Genomic DNA, 22,993 nt, shown 5'->3' with positions numbered 1-22,993 from the left:
AACAAGTGGGCTGAAGTAGTGAGCCCACTTGAAAAAAAATAATTACATTCTGTTCTCGTATTTACCCCCAAGTTAATTATGGATGATAACAAATGTAAATGAAGAAAGGATATAATAAAGATACTAGAGTAAAATAGGAGTTTATAATTATTTAAACTTCAGACAGGACATCCATCCTTCAAAAGCATGACAACAGAGACCAAAATGCAATCACAATGCATTTTACATTTAACTGCATAAAATTTAACCTCAGCTGAGCAAAAAGTAAAGGGCAAAGTAGTAAAACAAATCTGAAACATAACTGAAATTTAATGTTATCTTTGAGTATGGATGCCAAAAATAAATTACCTGTGCATAGAATTCACCAATATATTAAAATACGTACAACATCATGATTAAGTAGGCCTTTTTCTAATAAAGTAAAGTGGCTCTATTAATAAAATGTATTAATGAAACTGATAATATTAATAGGCTGTAAGAGAAAATATATCAACCATTTTTATAAATAAGGAAAGGGTATTTGATAAATCTTATTCAAAAGCATTGCTATGTTTGTAATTAATCACCAACTTATTCAAGCTTATAGCAACAAAAAGTGAAAAACAACTTTAAAGAAATAAGGGGTGCTCTTATAAATTTTATAAATCTAAACTCTGGATTACAAGTAAGTAACAGTTATGATACAGTCAAATATTTTCTAATATACAAACATGTTTATGGGATATTTCTGAATATAAAACCATATGCCTTCTTGGCTTTAGCACTATATTCATGCAATTTTATACATGAAAAGTTATATGTACGTAGACACAAACCGTAAGTCAAATGGTGATTATCTTTGTAGAGTGAAATTTAACTTTTTGTTCCTTATTAAAATGTTTTGCCATGTTTATGTGACCTGCATCAAGCCTATATTAATTTTAATACTACATTTTATATGTTACAAAACATAATAGTTTATAATTGTTTGCACTTTAATTCCTCAGGATGCAGAATCTCCCTGGCTTAAAATCTTCCTCCTGATGATAGCCAATAACATGATAAGCCTAATTTTCTACCTTATATTTGCTAAAGCAGAAGTTCAAGACTGGGCTAAAGAAAGACAAAACACCTATCTCTGAAGGTAAGAGGTGTTTCAATTAAGGGCAGATTTTGAAACTGTGGATGCAGGACAGAAAGAAGCTAAATGGCCTCTGAGCAAACTGTGGTGTTGCTGAATGAGATGGGAAAAAATAAGGGGTGCAGGTTCAGGGGAGTTGAGGGGGCCAGGTAAAGTCTGAAACTATTCGACACCTTGATGAAATGGCATGTAGCCTAGCAGCTGTACTGCTCTAGAATTCTTGAGAGATATTGCAGCTAGAGATAGAAATTTGGGAGTATGGGCCTCTCTAACATTTAAAAGTGAGAAAGAGAGGTGGACTCTTGAAAGGGGAACTGAGAAGGGCCTTTGATAAAGTAGGAAGGATGGTTGGAGAATGTGGTATCTCAGAAGAAAAGTGAAAAAGGTGGGAATGAGTACCCATGGCAAATGCTATCAAGGGGTCAAATTATGTAAGATTCTGAGAATTTATTAATGGGTTTGGCAAGAGGTACTTTAAAGATGATTCCAACTAGAATGGTTTTTCAAATAAATGATGGAGACAAAGGGTCCATTAACGTTCAAAGGAGAATCTGATATTGTGCCTTTTTTCCTCTAAACTCCATCAGTGGTAAGTAAACAGTAGGAGAAATGTCCCTTTGTAGAATCAGTTTAGCTAATACATCAATGAGAATTGATAGATGTACAATATCCCTGTTTTACAAACCCCAGTGAATTAAGAGATCTAGGGTTGAGCATCAGGCTGTTATCACAAAGAGAGATAGATGTTTTGTACCTCCTGGTGTAAGAACACACCACCACCGAGGTCTTGCTAAAAAGATCAAAGTGAATGTGGTCAAACCTCTGGATACAGCTACTGTTTTGTAAAAAATACAGAGAACAGAGAATATGTTGAACTAAATCCTAAGGATATCATCAGCAAATCCAAACAGCTTTATAACTGTCTTAAACAAATGAATCATAAAGAAAAAGAAGAGTGATGGAGGGGGAATCTCTAGATTCAGAGACTTAAAAGACATACAATTTTTAAAAAATTGGCAAAACTAAAGTCTATTAACATGTGTGGGTGATAAATCTATAAAACATGTGTGGGTGATAAATCTATAAAGACATGCACAGAAGATGTTATACCAGTGTCAGGACAGTCATTACTTTTAGGGGGAGAGGTTGTGATGAGGATAAACTACATGGAAAACTGCTGGGATCCTGGTGATAGTCTGCTTTTCATGTCCAAGGTCATGATTAAAAAAGTGTTCATTGGGCTGAGACTTCAGGGTTCTCTATAGACAGTATCATGCCATCTGCAAATCATGACAGTTTTACCTATTCCCTTCCAATTTGAATACCTTTTATTTCTTTTTCTTATCTGATTGCTGTGGCTAAGGAAATGGAGACAGCAAAATAGACAGCCCTCTAAAGGTAAGCAGAGAAATGGCATGGTACAGCAGGGAAATTTTATATATGTTTGTTGTTTTAGAATTAGATGTAATAGTTTATCAGCTGATGGTATAATCCAATAGTCAGGTTTCACAATGTTGGAGAGAGAATGGAATGCGCATGCAGAATTAAACCACTTGAATTACCTGGACATATATATATACTATCTGAGACTCATGTTGAAGCGGTGGCTGAGGCCTTGTCCACAGGGAACCCAGAAAGCATGGCACACAGGATACAGGTGTGCCCCTGTGGGCACTTGTGGTAGAGCTCTCCTTGGAGATGTGAGCTTCTGCAAGGCACAGCCTAATTGCTTTACTCATTCAAAGTCATCCCAGGTCTTCCCCAAGGTCCCCTCTTCCTCTCCCTGAAGAAACTATCATGACAGAGACTGGTAAAGGGGCTCTGGCCAGAATGCACATGTATACATCACAGATGAAGAGAGGCTTGTCTTCCTGGTGCAGGACCCCTGGGCTGGGGAGCCCAATGTGGGGCTCAGAAACACTCACTCCTTAGGGAAACCTCTGACTATAATTATTCTCCAGTTTGTGGGTAGCCCACCTGAGGTGATGGGACTTGATTATATAGTGAATCCACCCCTCCTACGTATCTCATTTTGGTTCTTCTTTCTCCCTTTAGTTGTAGATCTTTTTTTGATAGGTTTCAGTCTTTTTCATAGATGATTATTTGGCAAGTAGTGATTTTGATGTGCTTATAAGAGGAGGTAAGGTCTTTCTACTCCCACATCTTGGTTGATCTACAAGGTTTTCACTTAAGAGAGAAGTTGAGAGAAACTAAAAGAAAAGGAATCCACATTGGAAAAGGGTAAAATTACCATTATGAGTTGATGATACAATTGTTTACCTAGAAAATGTAACTGGGTTGGCTGGAAAGCTACAGAAAAGTGCATGCAGTAAGTTTCCTGACTAACTTATTAATACAGAAATATTTTTTCATGTTGAATGGCAATAACTAGTTAGCAAATTTATTGAAATTTATTTAGTTAGCAAAATTATTGAAATCCAGATGATGGTTGGAGGAAAATTTGATCATTATTAATCCAATATTAACTTGACTCAATTTGCTAGCACCAAGAAATTTCCATAAATGGTGCACTCACAAAAATTCACCAAGATGCATTTATGTTCAAGATTGCTGATTAGAAATGGCAAAAATTTGGGTCTGGAATTAAACATGTCTATCAGAGGCATCTTTGTTAATACATTTTGTAGGTGAATGGAATATAACTAGCAGTTGAAAAATATGGGATCTCATACAAATATTTTAATATAGAAATTACTGAGGACTTTGTTATGAATAAGCACATACAGCACTAGGATATATTTCATAGGCATTAGCAAAAGTTCCTCTTCTGTTTCCAAGGTACAGAGTGGGCACAGCTATGAAAACAATCACACTACTCAGACCCTATAAATCTTACTTGTTTGCATATATTTGACGTATTAAATACTAAAAGTTACGAGTTTTCCATTATGGTTATTTCTACTCATTTCTGTTTATGTCTGAGCAGTCATTATTGAATATTCTGACATTATATTACAATTTCCAAAAGATTTTGACAAGTTAATTTCAATTTTGTAAAGCTCTCGGCCTTTTCCATTTTATGATATTTACTCTTAACTGACTTTCTGATATTGATATTGGAACCTCAAATTTTGTGCGTTTGTGCTTGTTTTAGATTCCCAGGAACACTTTTTCATAGCCTTTAAATTCCACCTTTCTGAGTCATTTCATTTATATGTGTTTCGTACAAAGGATATATAGTTGGGTTCAATGATCTCATCCATTCCGAATGTTGTCTCCTATGTTAGCTGAGTTCCAACTGCATTCATTCCAATTAGAAATAGACTTCATTTTCTGTCATTTTATATTCTCTCTGTCCTCCTTTTCTTCCTGCTCCCTTGTCTGCCTCTACTAATTTGGAAGGTTTATGAAATATTGTAAGTTTGGGTTGTGTTTATACTCTAATTAAATCTTCTTTGAAAATGTGGTCATTTCCCCTCACCTTGCCATATTCTTTTTCTGCCTTCTTTTCCCTTCCAAAATATCTAACATACTCGACTTTTCTAATTACTTTTCCCTGGCGAGTATCGATTCTCCCAGAGATTGCAATTCCTCAAACATGTTGTGGATAGAATTTCCTCAATATTCCTGTTTACCTGGTCACTGTTTCCATCTTCCCATCAGACTGCTGCTGGAGAGCCAGGAGTCGAAATCTGCTTCTCAGACCCTAGGCAAGACCCTAAGACAGCTCAGGGAACGCAAGCCCCGGTAATGTGATAGTTCTGGAGACATTTTCCTCAGCCTTGTCTTCTGTTTTGACGTGCTACTATTGTTCCCTCACCTTCGTCTTTAGGGCTGTCAGCGGTTAGGCAGTGCACGGGCGTTGTATTTCTGGAATTGGCAGTATTTCTCGCGTCAGTCAAACTGACACACTGTTGCAAAGTTGGTCAGTCTCCACTTCCCATCTTCATTTAAGAAACGGAGGGAAAAGAAGAAAGAGCTGAATCACAGCCACATGTTTCTCTTCCAACCCAGAAGCCCTGCTAAAGGGCGTGGGACGCCACAATTGCAAGGGTCATCTGGTTCCTAGATGCACTTCCTCCTGGTGGAAGGATATAGCAGCCCCTGGCCCTGAGCGTTACCCTCTCATACTTCCAGAGGAATGCACCTACCTTTTCAGGCTGGTATACATCTGTGAGTTGATTTCCGATGTCACTTTTTCATTTGGTTCTCATTGTTTTGAACTTAGCAAATGTCCGTCATTGTTTTGAATTTAGCAAATAGTCTTTGTTGTTTGGGGCATGATGTAGTTCTCCAGTCTTTATAATTTTTTTGATTTTGCATCTTTGAATGTATTTCAGTGGGTTCCAGATATAATAGTTGTGTAAAGGGACATACATTTTGCCTGTGAAGTCCTTTAGAGCAAGGCTGCTTAACTTTTTTGTGATGGGCCTCAATTAAGGATATAATGCAGAGAACTCCAAAGGAGAACAGTTATGTTGAAAGTCATCAAAGATATTTAAAAGCGTGTTTATGATCATATATATGCTCCTTTATTAATTCATTAAATAATGAGAACTACCAGCCTAATAGAGCTACTGTAATTTCATAATAGTGCTGAGCAAAACAATGTATTTTGAGATATTGAGATATTTTGAGATATTGAGATATTAATTACTGTAATGTCATAAGAAAGTATCTGTGATTTCATATGGTATCAGTCATCAATACTGCTATTACTGTGGTTTGTTACTTACATTCATCATAGATAGAAATGTTGAATTGCAACCAGAGGTTAGGGATATAAAGATGTAACTTTTTTCTATAAAGTTCACAGATCTGAGATTAAAAGCCCCTGCTTTCTAATATTCAACCAGATAACAAATTTTTACAGCATTTTTATAACTACTGAGAAGTCAGCTACATCATCAGGACTTCTAATTCTAAAAGAGCTTTACATTGTGTTGTGTGTGGTGAGATGTGGGTTTTGGGTGTGGAATGGGGAGAGAAGATGAATGATATATGTATTCTGCAAGTTAAGACAATTCCAGGTCCTAATTAATAGACCATATAAAACATGAAAGAGGGTAGCATGGAAGTGTCCAGGAAAGTTGCTTTAGCTAGAGGTCCAGGAGGTGACATTTGTGTTCAGTAATGAGAAGAGCCTCATGATAATCAGAGGAAAGAGTGCTTCAAGTATCAAACATAAGCAAGGAAACAACCCAGAGGTGGGAGTGAACTGAGTCTGCCTAACAGGGAGAACAAGAGTGTGATGGGGCTGGAATCTAGTGAGTGATAGGAAATGAGATTTGGAATTAGTTAAAAGCCGGATCCTGTAGTGCTTGCAGATCATGTGAAGGACTTGGTTTGAATGTAATTCTGTTTATAATTGAATCAGTTAAATGCTTTTGAAGAGGGGAATGACTTGCCTGATTAATGCTTTATAGAGATCCTCTGGCTGCCTGCTAGGAAAAGGTCTCTAGGGAAATGAGTGGAGGCACGGAGACCAGATTGAGGCTGTTTCAGAAGTTCATTGCCAAAGTTGCTGGTGGTATGGACTAGGATGGAGGCAGAAGAAATGGTGAGAAGCAGTTAGATGCAGACTCCGGAGGCAGAGCTAAGCAGACATGGCAGGGAGATTATGGACTGCAGGAGAGAGAAGAATCTTAGGATGGGACCTAGATTTTGGCAGTAGCAACTAAATGAATCAGGAAGTATGTTACACAGAGCTCTCAGAATTTCATTCGTGATGTGTTGTCCTACTTGTCTTTGCCACCTTACTGTTTTCCATCGTGGAGATACTGTTTAACATTTCCACCAGCAATATCTGAAGGTTCCAATTTTCTGCATCCTTGTATTTGTTGTTTCCTATTTTATTTTTGTTTTACTATATTCATCTTACTGGGTTTGGAGTGGATTTGGTTTGTATTTTCCTAATGATTAATGGGGCTTCTCAGGTGGCTCACTGGTAAAGAATCTACCTGCCAATCCAGGAGACCCAGGTTTGATCCCTGGGTTGGGAAGATCCCCTGGAGAAGGAAGTGGCAACCCACTCCAGTATTCTTGCCTGGGAAATCCCATGGACAGAGGGGTCTGGCGGGCTATAGTTCACGGAGTTGCAAAAGAGTTGGACTTCACTGACAACTAAACAGTGATTAATGATGGTGAGCATCTTTCCATTGCATTATCAGTCATTTTTATATCTTCTTTGAAAAAATATTTATTCAAGTCCTGCTCATTTTTCAATTGAATTGTCTTTTATTGTTGAGTTTATATATTCTAGATACTAGATCTTTATCAGATCTGTGATTTGCAAATAGTTTCTCCCATTCTGAGGCTGTTTTTTTTTTGCTTTCTCGACAGTGTCCCTTGGCTACACAGAAGTTTTTAATATATATGAAGTCCACTTTATCTATTTTTTCTTTTGCTGCTTATGCTTTTGATGTTATATATCTAAGAAGCCATTGCCAACTCTGAGGTTGTGAAGATTTATCTCTATGTTCCCTTCTAAGAATTGTATTGTTTTAGCTCTTACACTTAGATCTGTGATCTATTTTGATCTATTTTAATTTTTGTAAATGATGTGAACCTAGGGATACAAATTCATTCTTTAGAATGTAGCTATCCAGTTGTCCCAGGACAATTTGTTAAAAGACTATTCTTTCTCCACTGAATGGTCTTGGCATCCTTGTCAAAAATCAGTTGATCATGGACACATTGGTTTATTTCTAGACTCTGAATTCTATTCCACTGGTCTATGTGTCTATCCTTATGCTAGTACAACTCTTGTCTTGATTACTTTTGCTTTGTGGAGAGTTTTGAAGTGTGAGTCCTCCAACTTTATTCTTCTTTTTAAAGATTGTTTTGGCTATTCTGGGTCCCTTGCAATTCTGTATCAATTTTGGAATCACTTTGTCAATTTCCACAGAGAAAGTACTGGAATTCTGATAGAAATTGCATTAAATCTATGGATCCATTTCAGGAGTTTTTCCATTTTACCAGTATTGAAGTCTTCTAATCCATAAATATCAATTTTTTTAATTCATTTAAATCTTCTCTCATTTTTTTCAACAAAATTTTTTTACTTTTTGAGTATAAAATTTACATTTCTTTTGCTAAATTTATTCCTAAATGTGTTCTTTTTATGCTACTGTAAATGCAATTAGTTTAATTTTTAGATTGTTGCAAGTCTGTAGAAACATGACTGTTTTATGTGTATTGATGTACCCCAAAACATTGCTGAACTCATTTATTAGTTCAAACAGTTTTTTAGTGATTCCTTACAATTTCTTTATAGAGGATTATGCCATCTGTGAATATAGTCTGATTTTTTATCTTATAACTTAGACGCCTTTTATTTCTTTTTTAAATGATATATTTATTTATTTATTTTTAGCTGTGCTGGGTCTTCGTTGCTACATGAGCTTTTCTGTAGTTGTGGTTAGTGGGGGCTACTCTCTGGCTGTGTTGTACAGGCTTCTCTTGTGGTACAGCATGGGCTCTAGGGTGCTCAGGCTTCAGCAGTTGCGGCTCCCAGACTCTAGAACAGAGTTGTATCACACAGGCGTAGTTGCTCCAGGACATGTGGGATCTTCCCTGATCAGGGATAAAATCTGTGTCTCCTTCACTGGCAGGCCAATTCTTTACCACTGCCTTCTAAAGGAAGACCCTGCCTTTTATTTCATTTTCTTGCCTACATGCCCTGTCTAGAACCTCTAATAGGGTATTGAATAGAAGTAGCAAGAGTGGACGCCTTTGTCTTGTTCTTGATCTTAGGGGGAAAACATACATTTTAAAATCTTTTCTCAGCCTTTCTCCAACTCCATGCTCACAAGGTTTTTACTTTTATCTAATCCTAAATGGTTTTAGAACCATATGGATTTTTTTAAAAAGCATATCCTGAATAATATCCGTAAGGTACCCTAACACCTCACTTGGAATTGTATAGCTATTGTACATGGCCATCTATAGCTAGTCTTCAGTATAACATTGTTATACACCCTCTTAGAGAATTAGCCACCATACATTTGGCCAAATATAGGCCATCCCAGAAAAGAGAAACCTTTATTTCTTCCAATGGACTATGGGCACTTAAAGGAGTGACATTTTGATGAGGGATACAAACTTGTTTCTCAGTCATAGGTGAAATACCTGTGTTACATAGCATTTTCCCTGCTGTGGAAAAAATGCATCAAGATTGCCTACCTTAAAAAAATGTTTATATTCAGCTAACATGTAGAAACACATGTGGGGTACTTAGCGTTATTAGGTAGAGTAATTGTTTCTACTGGGAAACCCAGAAAATGTCTACTTGTATGAATGGCCATGTTTCAAGTGTGCCTTCCTCATGTTGCCCAGATAGGCTCCCTGATTGATACCCAAAGCAAGCACCTTGGCCACTTTCCTTTTTTGGGTTTTGGAAAACATTACAGCAGATGAATTAATCTGGACACCTGCTAGCCAGATGAAACTGGGTTTCCGTCCAGTTTTCCGGATAGCACTGTTGCGGTTGCCACAGGTTTTGGTAGCTTGCTCTTTGAAAGGACTGGGATGCTTCTGAGTAGGACCAGTGTGTGTGGTTGGTGGAGGGTCACAAGAAGTTTCATTGTCATTTTCTTTGTAATAATATTAGTTACAGAGAATGGGAATTTGGTCAAATACAAAAAGTGTGCCTTGTGAATGCTGTGGATAAAATGTGTTCTTATTAGGGAGGGAAGCAATATTAGACTACCTGCATCCCAGATCCAAGAGTGTGCAGTGTCTTTGTTTTCAAGTTACAGCATAGGTCTAGAGCAGATGGTGGGTGACTTCATACCACATGCCTGGACCTAGCAAGATATTGACACAGAAGCTTGTGAGAGTAGGGACAAGGAAAGAGGACAAAACTGCACCATTTTTAAGTCCAGAGGAGAGAGTGTAACAAATACCTAGGATAACCTGTAATTCGGACAAAGCAAACAACTTGAAAAAATATACTAAGCGGAACTATTCCTTCAAACTGTTATATAAAACTTTCTTATATCCACTGGATATCAGGACTTAGCAGTGACATTGTGTGTGCTTTTTGCTTTCTCTACACAACTTAGTGTAAAACAGAGTATTTAGAGAGCCTGAGACTAAACTCCTTATTGTAGGGGAGAGGGACCAGCACCTGAGTTGGGACTGAGGGTCATCGACTTCCAGTCACCAACTCAAGGAGGAAGATGGCATGGAGATTCCAAGGAAGCCAGTCCCCACCCCCACTTCCTGCCACCATGCACATGCTGTGGCCATCTCTTTTGTCCATGTATTGTTCATAACACATCTGAAATTTAAACTCAAATTTATTTGTCTTCTACTCTGCATTAATTGCTTTATAAAAGATAGTGAAATAAACCAAAAACAAGCACAAGAAGATAAGATTTTATTCTAAGACTTTGTGAAAGAGCTTTTCCACAGTTTGCAGCTCTTACTCCTCCATGTCCTAGATGTATGGGCTGCTGGAAAATAGAAGAAAATTTCTGTGCTTAAGGACAGCCTTAAAGTAAGGGACAAAACTATTAGGCTGGCCAAAAAGTTTGTCCAGTGTTAAGTAAAAATAAAAGACACTTTTTTTTTTTCATTTTCACCAAGAACTTTATTGAATAACGTATTGAATGAACAAACCTTTTTGCCAACCTAATATAAGTCAGGCCCAGGGAGAAATCACTTGTTTTCAGAAGCAACTAAAAGTGACAGATTAGAAAGAAACAAAAGGGCCTAGAGAAGGAAAAGAGGTGAATAAAGGCAGACACGGTTGGCTCATAAATAAACAAGAAACTCTGTGCCCTGATGGCAAACATCTTAACCATCACCAGTGAAAGCCTGGAGTTGACTGTGTGGTAGCTATGGAATGGAGCAGACCTAGTCTCTCAATATCTTAATATCAGATGAGATAAGGAAGAGTCCACGGGTGTAAGTGAGTCTATTTTGTAAAACAAAGGGAGTTAAAGAAAAATTGGATCAAAATAGGATCCTTTTTTCCCCATCATTTCTTTCCTAACTTATGTCTCATATCACCCCAAAGACATTTCATTGTTGACTCATACAGGGATTCAACAAGTATTTTATACACACACACACACATGCATGCACAAGTTTATTAGCACTTACTGTGTACAAGATGCTAATGTCTTCTGTGTTAAAGATATTACAAAATAGTGTATGTCATGGTTCCTAAACCGTAAAAATTTACAGTCATACTAGGCAGAGGGAACTGTCATAAATGAAGCAGTTGTGGAATAATGTGTTACACTGGCATTACTCTGTGGGAGGTGATCACCTTGCCTGGCTACCTGCAGGGTGTGTCACTACTTTTTGGTCCTCTTGTTCAACAAAAGAATTTTAGACCTTTTTCTTTCCCCTTCCAAATAGGAGGCAACATAGAATAAAACCACTTGGTGGGCCTTCCCAGTTCCCTCCTGCCACCAATCTTTTCTTATTTTATACCATATTTCTCTCCATCCACCTTCTGTATCAATTAACTATTGTTCTTCAGATCCTAGCAAAAAATTGAAACTTTGTTATGGAGGCCTTTCCTCATCTTTAGACGCATGCATATGCCTTTATCATTCACTCTCATAGCCTGGTATACTTCTCATGGTTTCATTCCACAGACATCGCACATTCATTTGAGTGTTATTTTGATTCAAAGTCATCCACCCTCCTGAGAAGTTGAAGCTATATCTGGTTTTGATCTCTATCATTGCTCCATGTTATGTGTTGATGAATATTTATTTAGTGTTCATGTTGCCCACATGAGGGATTAATGAAAGCAGATATACCATATACACTGTCCAGATATTTGGGATGGAGTCAAGCCAGCACAGGAATTGTACTTATTTTTGGAAGACATGTTAACAGGTGAATATTAAATGAGGCCCTCCGAAGGCAGGTAGAATTCCAGCATAGGAGCAGAGCAAGGACATCAGAGACAGGAGTGGCGGCATAAACAGGTGTTTGAAGGAATAGGGAAGAAACTGGACAATGTTTGTTTGCCAAGATTCAAGGGATCTGCATGGTACTGCAAGTACCATGTGAGGCAGAGGTCATGATGGCCAGAAAGAGGGAAAGAGCTGACCCTGGAGAGCACCCCAGCACTGAAGTATTAAGAGGGGTTTCTGATTCCAGAGCTAGCCTCCATAGAAAGCAAGTTGTCTGAAATAGTTGAAGTCTACTACCCCACCCCATTCATTGCAGGTATGTTTCTTAAAATGATTCAGTCATTTTAAAAAAAGTTTTTATTTTGTATTGGAGTATACCTGATTAACAATGTTATGATATTTATAGATGCACAGCAAAGTGACAGTCATGTGTGTGTGTGTGTGTGTGTGAGAGAGAGAGAGAGAGAGAGTGATTGTGTGGGTGCATGCTCAGTCGAGTCTGATTCTTTGTGGTCCAGTGGCCTGTAGCTCACTAGGCTCCTCTGTCCATGGGATTTTCTAGGCCAGAATACTGGAGTAGCTTGCCATTTCCTACTCCAGGGGATCCTCTTAATCCTGGGATTGAACCTGCATGTCTTGCATCTCCTGCATTGGTAGGCAGATTCTTTACCACTGCACCACCTGGGAGTATCCTAAAATGGATTCAGTCTTTAATGTCCATTCTGCTTTGACATTTTTCACCTGGGCATCCTATCCAAGCCAAGCCTCAGAATGTCCCTCCTAACTTAATTCCCTGCTCTGTCTTCCTGGTCCAGGACTCTGGATGTATACACTATGGCTTCCATTGTTTGGGGATTTCTTTTGATAGTGCTCAGGATTCATCTTCTGGATGTTTGGATACAAGTCCTATTGTGATTCTCAGTCTTCACTCCCCATGGTTCTGGCGTCCTCTTTTGCTTTGGTAAGAAATTGTCCTCTAGCCTCTCTAGCTTATATCTGGATAACTAAAGAAAAATTGTTTCTCTATTTACAGCACTGTCACAGCAAATGTGGGTTTTCCACACCAAGCAGTTCTCCAGTTTTCTGTGGACACCAAGCTCCTACCTAATTCAATTTTGATAACGGCTACTCAGACACCAATCAAAATAGTGTGTGCCCAAGGTACCCAGACTTCTGTTTATTTTCAGAACTCAAGGTCCCCATGGCCCCTCCTCAAATTTGATAATTTGCTAGACTGACTCCCAGAACTCAGGAAAATTGTTTACCTACTGTTAGTGATTTATATACTAAAGGATGCATCTGAGGAACAGTCAAACAGAAAAGATGCATAGGGCAAGCTCTGTGGGAAGGGATGCAGGGCTTGCATGCCCTCTCTGGGTGCACCACTCCCAGAACCTCTGTGTGTTTACCATCCCAGAAATCCTCAGAACCCCACTGTTAGGGTTTTTACAGAGATTTTTATTGTGTAGGCATAATTGATTAATTCACTGGCCTGTGATGAATAACTAAATCTCGAGCCCCTCTCCCCTCCCCAGATGTGGGATGGCACAGCTGAAAGTTCCAACCTTCTAATCAAGTCTTGGTCTTTTGGCAACCAACCCCCATCCTGAAGCTATCTAGAGCCCCCATCCCCCAGTCATCTCATTTGTATACCACAAAGACACCTTGGTCACTCCAGAGTTACCGAGAATCTTGGAAGCTCTTCTGTCTGGAACCAAGGACTAAGACCAAATATTATAATAAAAGATTCTCCTCTCTTCCCTATCACTCAAGAAATTAACAAGGGTTTTAGGAGCTCTGTGCCATTTTAAGAAATATGTATTTCGTCTCTACCAAATATGTTGCAATAACAGTGAAAAGAGTGGAGAACACATAGAAATTCAGACACACCTATGCTCTCAGGAGCTTAGAGTTAAATAACTAACTTTCCCCTCACCATCCCTTGTAAAATCTCCAGGCAGCATTTTCAGTATGACATAGTATATCAGAGAAGATACAGAAAGTAAAGCCAATTCAAGGTGAAAGGCTAATTAGTCAAGCAGGTATGAAAGGGGAATGTCCATGAGGGCAAACAGTGAACAACTAAGCACTGGCATCTGAGGCGTCACTCGGTTTGCTCAGAAGTGGGTGCATGTCTGCATTTAGCCCAGTCCTGCACTTCTGCTTGGCCGAAAATGAGGTAGAAAATCAGGCCTAATATGCCCACAGCAGCTGAAAGTAAGAAGACATTTCTCCAACCAAGCTCTGGATCCTGGAGGCAGGAAACCACAAGTTATCAACAGTCTCCTTGTTCTTGTCCATCCTACTGCAGAAAGGCTCTGGCACCATGTTCCAGTGACCCCACCCCCAACTCTGCCCTAAATTATATATTCCTGGTTGTTCCTAGAATTTCTGGTGCCCAGGCCTTTCCCTCTGCTGGAATGTTACTCCCCTCAGGTAGCCATTTGTTTCACCCATGTGCTTGCTTCCCATTCTTGCTTACTTCCCATTCTTCCCATTCTTACTTTTTCAGCCACCCCATTTAAACTGTAACCGCACCCCCTCTTGTATGCCCTACTCTCCTCTCCTGCCTTACTTTTTCCCTTAGTACTTAGCATCATTCAGTATATCGTGTTTTTGTTTAGCTTATTAATTTTCTGTTGTTTTTTTCCCCTACCATATCGACCTTACAAGGGCAGGGGCTTTTGTTTTATTCTTTTAAACATTGCATGGCCCATTCCAATATTCATTGCATACTTGTTGAATGAATAAGTGAGTGACAAGGGAAAGAAGGGCAATTTGAGAGTTTCTGTTTTAAACAGCCATTTTCTGACGGTTTCTTAGGGGCTGGAAGAGAACTGAAGCTTCAAACAAAGAAAGGACTTCATGTCAAAAAAAAAAAACCCTTTCTTTGGTTATTCTCTATCCATTTTCCTGGCTTACTGGTAGAAACCACAAAAAACTTAAAGAATGATTGTCATGTGAATGTCATATACATATTTCTCACATAAAGTCTGTACCAAGTCTGAGTCATATGAAGTTGTCATCAGATGAATTTGTTTATTCTGACAACTTTAAATGCACCTCCCAGGACAGAAGGTTGTATGAGTGTAAAAACACTATGTACGCAATACTGGGCAGAGGAATTGGTATACTAACCACTGGTGAACATATGTGTAAGGTGCAGATTGCTATTTCACTCTGTCATCTACTCAGCATCTCGCTCATTTTTTCTATAAATATTTGTTGGGTTCCTACACAGGATAACCAACTCTTTCCGGATTGCCTGGAACTTTCAAGGTTTTAGCATTAAAAGCTTCACATCCCAGGAAAGCCCTCAGCCCCAGGCAAATCAGAATGTTGGCTATTCTATACTTTACAAGAAATGCTGTGATTATTCCTAGAAAATTTGATGATTAGCATGAGAAACTCATACAGTGGAGCATTCTCCTTCACTTCGTACCCTGAACATGTGGTGATTTCTCTGCATGAGATGAGCCTAGGATGAGAATGAGAGGCTGGGTGACCTTTCTAGGTGACTCTTGTGACTATTATCATCATCAGAACATTTTACCTTACCTGACTGATTAAAAATCCATTGACCATGGGAGAGATGGCTCCTGCCAGGTAAGAAAAGATCTGTGATAGTGCCCTGAGTAAGGCACTGTACCTGGAGAAAGCAATGTTCCTGTGTAAGCATAGAGTTCATATCAGCTGATCTGTTGCAACGCTGTGTTTATCTGGGGATTCCTGGGGCTGTGTTGGTCCTTAGTCAAACCTGAGTGAAATGTACTGACTAGTGATGCATATAATCCAGTGCCAGGATCTGGGATTTCCAGGGGGGTATAAAGTGTACTAACTTGTCAACATTCTTTATACCAAATGCACAAATTGATGGTTGGCACCTACTTTATATGTTCTCTTGGCTTCTGCTAAGAAGCCTTGTTTTTAGGTATAAAAGATCTCTCATTGGATGAGACATTGGCTCCCCTAAGACCAAGGTATCTCCCATGTAATTTGGTGGTTCATTATCTGAAGATGAAGTGTGTCCTGTTGACTGTGAACGGTCCGTGGATGGTCCCTGGGAGCTACATTTGGAAGTCTCGGTCATCTCTGATATTTCCTATATCAGACGTAAATGTTTCTCCTGCTATCCTCTACCTATATTAAAGGCTTACATAAGCATACCCTCTGAAGTTTATGAGTCCTTTCAGTGACCCAGTCCTGTGTAACTGCTGCATTTCCCAACAGAAAGAGATTGGCATGAGTCTCCCACAGTTGAACTGTGAGTACAGCCACTGACTCCTGTTTTCATCTGGAAAAACTAATTTAATAGTGGTTGACGAGCTTTGGGTCCCTTCCAGGAGGTATTTGGATGAGGATTAGTGCTGAAATTTCCTATGACCCATAGTACATGTCACATTTTACTTGTGTGTGTCAGAGCAGATTACTGGATATGAACTGAACTTCTGTGAGGATCAGGCAAAGGGGTCCCTACCGAGGAGCAATATCCATGAAGTTGACAAGGGCTCCTGATTGGGTGAAGCTTTTGATGGCAGAAGATATTGTCAAGAAGGCTATGGTGGTGCTGAAGCTGGATCTAACCCAGAAAACAGATGTGAAGAGCACAGCTGGGAGGAGAACCCCTGGAGCAAAAGAACAAAGAGTGAATAGGAAGCTTCCCTGAGCGGATGTGGAAGCTTCCCACATCCACCCCCTTTATCCACCTCAGTTCTTACCTATAGCAGTGAAGAGTTTCCTGATGGTATTGAGTCTGAGGATTTTTCTGGAGAGGAGAAAATCTGCCAGTAGACCTCCAGGGACAACACAGATACAGGCAGAAGCAAACAGCAGGGCTGACAGTATCCCACTCTGAGAACCAGAACTGAGGTGAAGTGCATGCCTCACTACAGCCACCATGGCATAGATTGATCCCTGAGTGGACTGTTTACATCTATAGCTTTTCTTGTATATACATAGCACCTTTAATAAAAACTTAAGTTACTGGAATGAGCCAATATAATTTTAGTGTCTGAGGAAAAATATACATTAAGTTCAGTTTGAAAAAAATGGACTAATGTCATATATAAGGATCTTGTGGAAATAGATATTAAAAAGAACAAAAGCTAAGTAGAAAAATAGTCAAAGGGTATGAAAGACAAGTTACATAAAAAAAAAAGTGATTCCTAAACATATTAAAAGGTAACCAACCTCATAATAGTAAAACTACTGTGAGATAAATTTTGTCAAATTGGCAAGAGTGCAACAGTTTTTTGACATGATCTGTGGTGATGCCAAGAGGAATCAGGCACTTCCAAATATTAATGCCCCATGGAAGGCAATTTGTTAATAAATATAAAAGTTTATAGAGGAGGGAGATCAAGAAGGTGGAGTAAGAGGATGCAAAGCTCACCTCCCCATGAACACATCAAAAATACATCTACATGTGGAAAAATTCTCACTAAAAACAAACTGGAGACTGGCAGAAAGACTGTTATCCAACCAACACTGTAAGAAAGATCCACACGGAATTGGGTAGAAGTGAAGAGAAGTGATTGGATCAGGATTTGCATCCTTAGGAGGGTACACAGAAGAGGGAGAATTACACAGGTTCAGAGATGCTCCCTGGGGAGTGAGTGGTGAGAACCACATACTGAGTGCTACACCCTGGGGTCTGACACCAATAGGACAATTCCCCTTAGCTGATATTTTGAAAAATAGTGGGATTGATAGCCGGACTATAAAAAGAAAAAGAGAAACCTAGACTCCACTTAGGAAGAGAATGCACACACTTGCTTACTCCCGAAGAAAGGCAGAAGCAGATTGAAACTGACAAGGACTCTGGCTGGTTTCCCACCACTGCATAACACACACATCAACCTGAGCAGACACCTGCTGCAGCCCCTTTTGCTCCCAGTGCAGCTCCACACTGGGGAGAGGGCTGCCATGCTTGACAAGAGTATGCAGTTGTGAGGGAAAGAGGCAGCTCAGACTAAGCATAACGTCTGAACATTGCTGGTGCCTATGAAGGCAGCAGATCAGGAGCTGTCCAGGACCCTGACTGGTGCTGGGACTACCACAGCCCACACCCCAACTTATGCCAAGCACCCACTCCAGCTCCTCTTGCTCCAACACTGTTCCTCCCTGGGTGAGGGTGCCAGTGCTGGGAGTGGGGAGAGCACACACAAAAGGAATGTAACCAGATCAGACCAACCCTCAAGGCTTTTGACCCAGAAACTTGGGACCCATCCACCCACCCCCACACAAACAGTGTGGTGTTGGCTGTCAAACTGAGCAGAAGCCCTGGCTCACAACTGGCTCTTGCTATAGCCCTTCTACCTCTAGTTCTACCTCCTATTCTCGTGATAGCTACCAGCAAACCATGGGGAAGAGTGACTCATGTTCAACATTGAACCTAGCTTTCCCACCAAAGACACTGGGCACAACAGACTGCACAGGGATACTTCTACATAAGGACATCCCTTCAAGTTTGAGATAGGTAACTGTTTCACTTAATTTCATAGATACAGAGAAGATTAAGCAAAATGAAAAGACAGAGGAATTTAATTCAAAGGAAAGAATATGAAAATCCTTGAAAAAAACAACTAATGAAACAAATAATGTATCAGAGTTCAAATAATTAGTAATAAGAATGTTAATCTGAATTAGAAAAATAAACATAGTGAAAATTTTAATAAGATAAATATTTTTAAAAAAGAGCCAGCCAGAACTAAAGAATACAATAATTGAAATTAAAAACATACTGAAAAGAGTTAACAGACTAGATGATACAGAAGAATGCATATGTGATCTGGAAAATAGAATAATGGAAATCAGCAATCAGAGCTGCAAAAAGAAAGAGTTTAAGAGATCTCATGATTTGTACTACAAGAGTCCCAGAAGAAGAAGAACAAAGAGAGAGGTCAAATATGTGTATATTTGATAAAATTGTGGCAGAAACCTTTCCAAACCTGAAGAAAGAAAGATATCCAGGTATAAGAAGCAAAAAGGATTCCAAACAAGATGAACCTAAACAGAGCTACACCAAGACATATTATAATCAAAGTGACAAAAATTAAAGATGAAAAGATAATTCTAAAGGCAGCAAGAGAAAAGCAGTTATATACAAGGGAACCCCTGTAAGACTATTGGCTGATTTCCTGCAGAAACTTTGCAGAAACTTCCATTTGGTCTCAAAAGGAAGTGGCATGATGTATTTAAAGTGCTGAAAGGGGAAAACCTGCAACCAGGATACTCTACCCTGCAAGATTATCATTTAGAATTGAAGGAGAGAAAACTTCTTAGACAAGCAAAAACTAAAAGAGTTAATCAATACTAAACCTACCCAAAAAGAAATGCTAAAATGTCCTAAGTGAAAAGAAAAGGCTACAACAAGAAGTAAAAATCTATAGGAAAGCATAAGTCCCACTGGTAAAAGAAAATAGTAAAGGCTGTAGACCAACCACTTAAATAGTCTAGCATGAATATTAAAAGACAAAAAAATAAATGTAAAATCAACTATTAAAAAAGTGAAGGGATAATCATAAAGATGTAAAATATGAAATTTTAAAAATACAAAGCATGGAGGAAGGGAGTAAAATTGTAGATCTTTTAGAATGCATTTGAACTAAATGACTACCAGTTTAAAACAAGTAGATACAGGTAAACATACATAAGCCTTATAGTAACCACAAATCAGAAACCTACAGTAGATACAGAAGAAAAAAAAAAAGCATGTGAGAGAGAGAGAGAGAAAGGAACACAGGATACTACTAAAACATCAAACCACAAGGCAATAAACTAAAAATAAAGGAGTAGAAAAGAACTACAGAAACAACCAGGAAACAAGTAATAAAATGGCAATAAGTATATACCTACCAATAATCACTTTAAATGTCAATGGGCTAAATGCTCCAAACAAAAGATACAGGGCAGGTAATTGGGTTAAAAATCAAGACCCATCTGTATGCTGCCTGTAGAGACTCATTTCAGAGTTAAAAGACATATACAGATTGAAAGTGAGGGGATGAGAAAAGATATTTCATGAAAACAGCATGATAAAATGGTGGTAGCAGCACTCATATTAGACAAAATAGACTTAAAATCTGGAACAAAAAAACAAAGGGGATTATATAATGATAAAGGGATCAATACAAGAAGATACAACACTTTCTAACATATATGCAATAGGAGCACCTAAATATATAAAGCAAATATTAACAGACATAAAGGGAGAAATTGACCACAATACAATAATAGTATTAACACATCAGTTACATTAATGGACAGATAATTCAGACAGAAAATCAGTAAGGAAACAGTGGTCATAAATGACACAATAGACCAGCTGGGTTTACAGGACATTTCATCCAGAAACAGCAGAATACACATTGAAAAGTTGCACTTGAAAAGTTCTCCAGAATGGATCACATGTCAGGCTACAAGACAAGTTTCAACAAATTTAACAGGATAGAAAATTATATCAAGCGTTTTTCCCAACCACAATTATATGAAACTAGACATCCATTATAAGAAGAAAAAATAGGAAAAACAAACATGTGGAGACTAAAAAACATTCTACTTTTTTAAAAAATGTGTCAATGAAGAAATCAAAGAGGTAATCGGACAATACCCTGAGGCAAATGAAAATGGAACCACAATACTCCAAAATCTATGAGATGCAGCAAAAGCAATTCTAAGAAAACAATGAAAACACGACAACTCAAAACCTATGGGTTGCAGCCAAAGCAGTCCAAGAGGGAAGTTTATAGCAATACAATCCTACCTCAAGAAACAAGAAAAACATCTAATAGACAACCTAACTTTACACCTAAAACAACTGGAAAAAGAAGAACAAAAAAACACCAAAATTAATAGAAGGAACGAAATCATAAAGATCCAAGCAGAAATAAAAAGAAATGAAAGAAACAATACTAAAGATTAATAAAACTAAAATGGTTCTTTGAGAAGATAAAATTGACAAACCTTTGGCCAGACTCACCAAGAAAAAAAGAATCACATCAAAATTATAAATGAAAAAGGAAAGGTTACAACAGACAATGCAGAATTACAAAGGATTATAAGAAACTATTATGAACAACTATATGGAATAAAATGGATAACCTGGAAGAAATGGACAGATGGACAGATTCTTAGAAAAGTTCAATCTTCCAAGACTGAATCAGGAAGTAATAGAAATTATCAACAACCCAACTACAAGCACTGAAATTGAAGCTGTGGTCAAAAATCTCCCAAAAAAGAAAATCCCAGGACCAGATGGCTTCACAGGAGAAATCTATCAAACATTTAGAAAAGAGTTAATGTCTACCCTTCTAAAACTGTTTCAAAAAATTTCAAAGGAAGGAACACTTCCAACTCATTCTACAAGGCCACCATCACCCTGATATCAAAACCAGACAAAGACAACACAAAAAAAGAAAACTACAGGCCAGTGTCAGTGATGAACATAGATACAAAAATCCTCAACAAAATTTTGGCAAACAGAATTCAGCAACACATAAAAAAGCTCATACACCATAATCAAATCCCTGGGTTTATTCCAGGGATGCAAGGATTATTCAAAATATGCAAATCAATCAATGTGATACACCACATTAACAAATTAAAGGATTAAAAACCATATGATAATAGATGCAGAAAAAGCCTTTGAAAAAACTCAGCACCCATTTATGATTAAAACTCTTCAAAAAATGGGCATAGAAGGAACCTACCTCAACATAGTAAAGGCCATTTATGATAGTATTGTAGCAGTAGTGAAAGTCACTCAGTCGTGTCCAACTCTTGCGACCCCATGGACTGTAGCCCACCAGGTTCCTCTGTCCATGGGATTCTCCAGGCAAGAATACTGGAGTGGGTTGCTATTTCCTTCTCCAAGGGATCTTTCTGATCCAAGAATCGAATCCATGTCTCCTGCATTGCAGGCAGATTCTTTACTGACTGAGCTAGGCGAGAAGCCCTATATATGATAAGCCTATAGCAAACGTTATTCTCAATGGTGGAAAACTGAAAGCATTCCCCCTAAAATCAGAAACAAGACAAGGGTGTCCACTTTCACCACTATTATTCAACATAGTTCTGGAAGTCCTAGCTACAGCAATCAGAGAAGAAAAAGAAAAGGAATCCAGATTGGAAAAGAAGAAGTAAATCTCGCACTGTTTGCAGATGACATGATACTGTACATAGAAAACCCTAAAGATAGTATCAGAAAATTACTAGAGCTAATCAGTGAATTTAGAAAAGTTGCAGGATACAAAATCAATGCACAGAAATCACTTGCATTTTTATATACTAACAATGAAAATTAGAGAAATTAAGGAAAAAATCCTATTCACCATTGCAACAAAAAGATATCTAGGAATAAACTTACCTAAGGAGAAAAAAGAACTGTACACAGAAAATTATAAGACACTAATGAAAGAAATCAAAGATGACATAAACTGATGGAGAGATATTCCATGTTCCTGGATATGAAGAATCAACATTGTGAAAATGACTATACTACCAAACACAATCTACAGATTTAGTGCAATCCCTATCAAATTGCCAATGACATTTTTCACAGAACTAGAACAAAAAATTTCACGATTCATAGGGAAACACAAAAGACCCCTAATAGCCAAAGAAGTCTTGAGAAAGAAGAATGGAGCTGGAGGAAATCAACTTTCCTGAGTTCAGATTATACTACAAAGCTACAGTCATCAAGACAGTATGGGTACTAGCACAAAAACAGAAATATAGACCAATGGAACAAGATAGAAAGCCCAGAAATAAACCCATGCACCTATGGGTACCTTATTTTTGACAAAGGAGTCAAGAACATACAATGGGGCAAAGACAGCCTCTTCAATAAATGGTGCTGGGAAAACTAGACCGCTATATGTAAAAGAATGAAATTAGAACATGTCCTAACACCATACACAACAGTAAACTCAAAATGGATTAAAGACCTAAATGTAAACCAGAAACTAGAAAACTACTAGAGGAAAACATAGGCAGAAGACTTGATGGCATAAATCAAAGCAAGATCCTCTAT

The 22,993-nt window shown here is 38.3% G+C and overlaps 2 protein-coding genes across 36 annotated transcripts in view; one reads left to right on the top strand and one right to left on the bottom strand.

Annotated features, from left to right (window-relative positions):
• SLC17A1 (solute carrier family 17 member 1) overlaps positions 1-16,127 on the top strand; it is a 54,784-nt gene extending 38,657 nt beyond the window's left edge. For 3 of the 21 annotated variants that reach the window (XM_025266825.2, XM_044938261.1, XM_044938257.1), the window contains 3 exons: positions 987-1,123; positions 2,484-2,518; positions 12,777-16,127. In XM_025266825.2, the coding sequence (XP_025122610.1) occupies positions 987-1,121 (135 nt within the window). In that variant the 3' untranslated portion in view covers positions 1,122-1,123; positions 2,484-2,518; positions 12,777-16,127. Of the gene's footprint in view, positions 1-986; positions 1,124-2,468; positions 2,519-7,423; positions 10,722-12,776 lie in introns of those variants that run through there. The other 18 variants (XR_003104010.1, XR_003104009.1, XR_006549084.1 and 15 more) reach the window with 18 other exon arrangements.
• Positions 1-22,993, bottom strand: part of SLC17A4 (solute carrier family 17 member 4) — a 101,678-nt gene that overhangs the window by 53,684 nt on the left and 25,001 nt on the right. For 12 of the 15 annotated variants that reach the window (XM_025266678.2, XM_025266695.2, XM_025266682.2 and 9 more), the window contains 4 exons: positions 16,680-16,812; positions 16,439-16,586; positions 15,520-15,610; positions 13,762-14,212 (listed from right to left, as the gene is read on the bottom strand). The exons of 2 other annotated variants lie outside the window; for them this stretch is intronic. In XM_025266678.2, the coding sequence (XP_025122463.1) occupies positions 14,066-14,212; positions 15,520-15,610; positions 16,439-16,586; positions 16,680-16,812 (519 nt within the window). In that variant the 3' untranslated portion in view covers positions 13,762-14,065. Of the gene's footprint in view, positions 1-13,761; positions 14,213-15,519; positions 15,611-16,438; positions 16,587-16,679; positions 16,813-22,993 lie in introns of those variants that run through there. One more of the 15 variants, XM_044938255.1, reaches the window with a different exon arrangement.

The sequence above is a fragment of the Bubalus bubalis genome, chromosome 2 (genome assembly GCF_019923935.1).
Source record: "Bubalus bubalis isolate 160015118507 breed Murrah chromosome 2, NDDB_SH_1, whole genome shotgun sequence".
NCBI lineage: Eukaryota > Metazoa > Chordata > Mammalia > Artiodactyla > Bovidae > Bubalus > Bubalus bubalis.
This window is presented reverse-complemented; position numbering and strand designations above follow the sequence as displayed.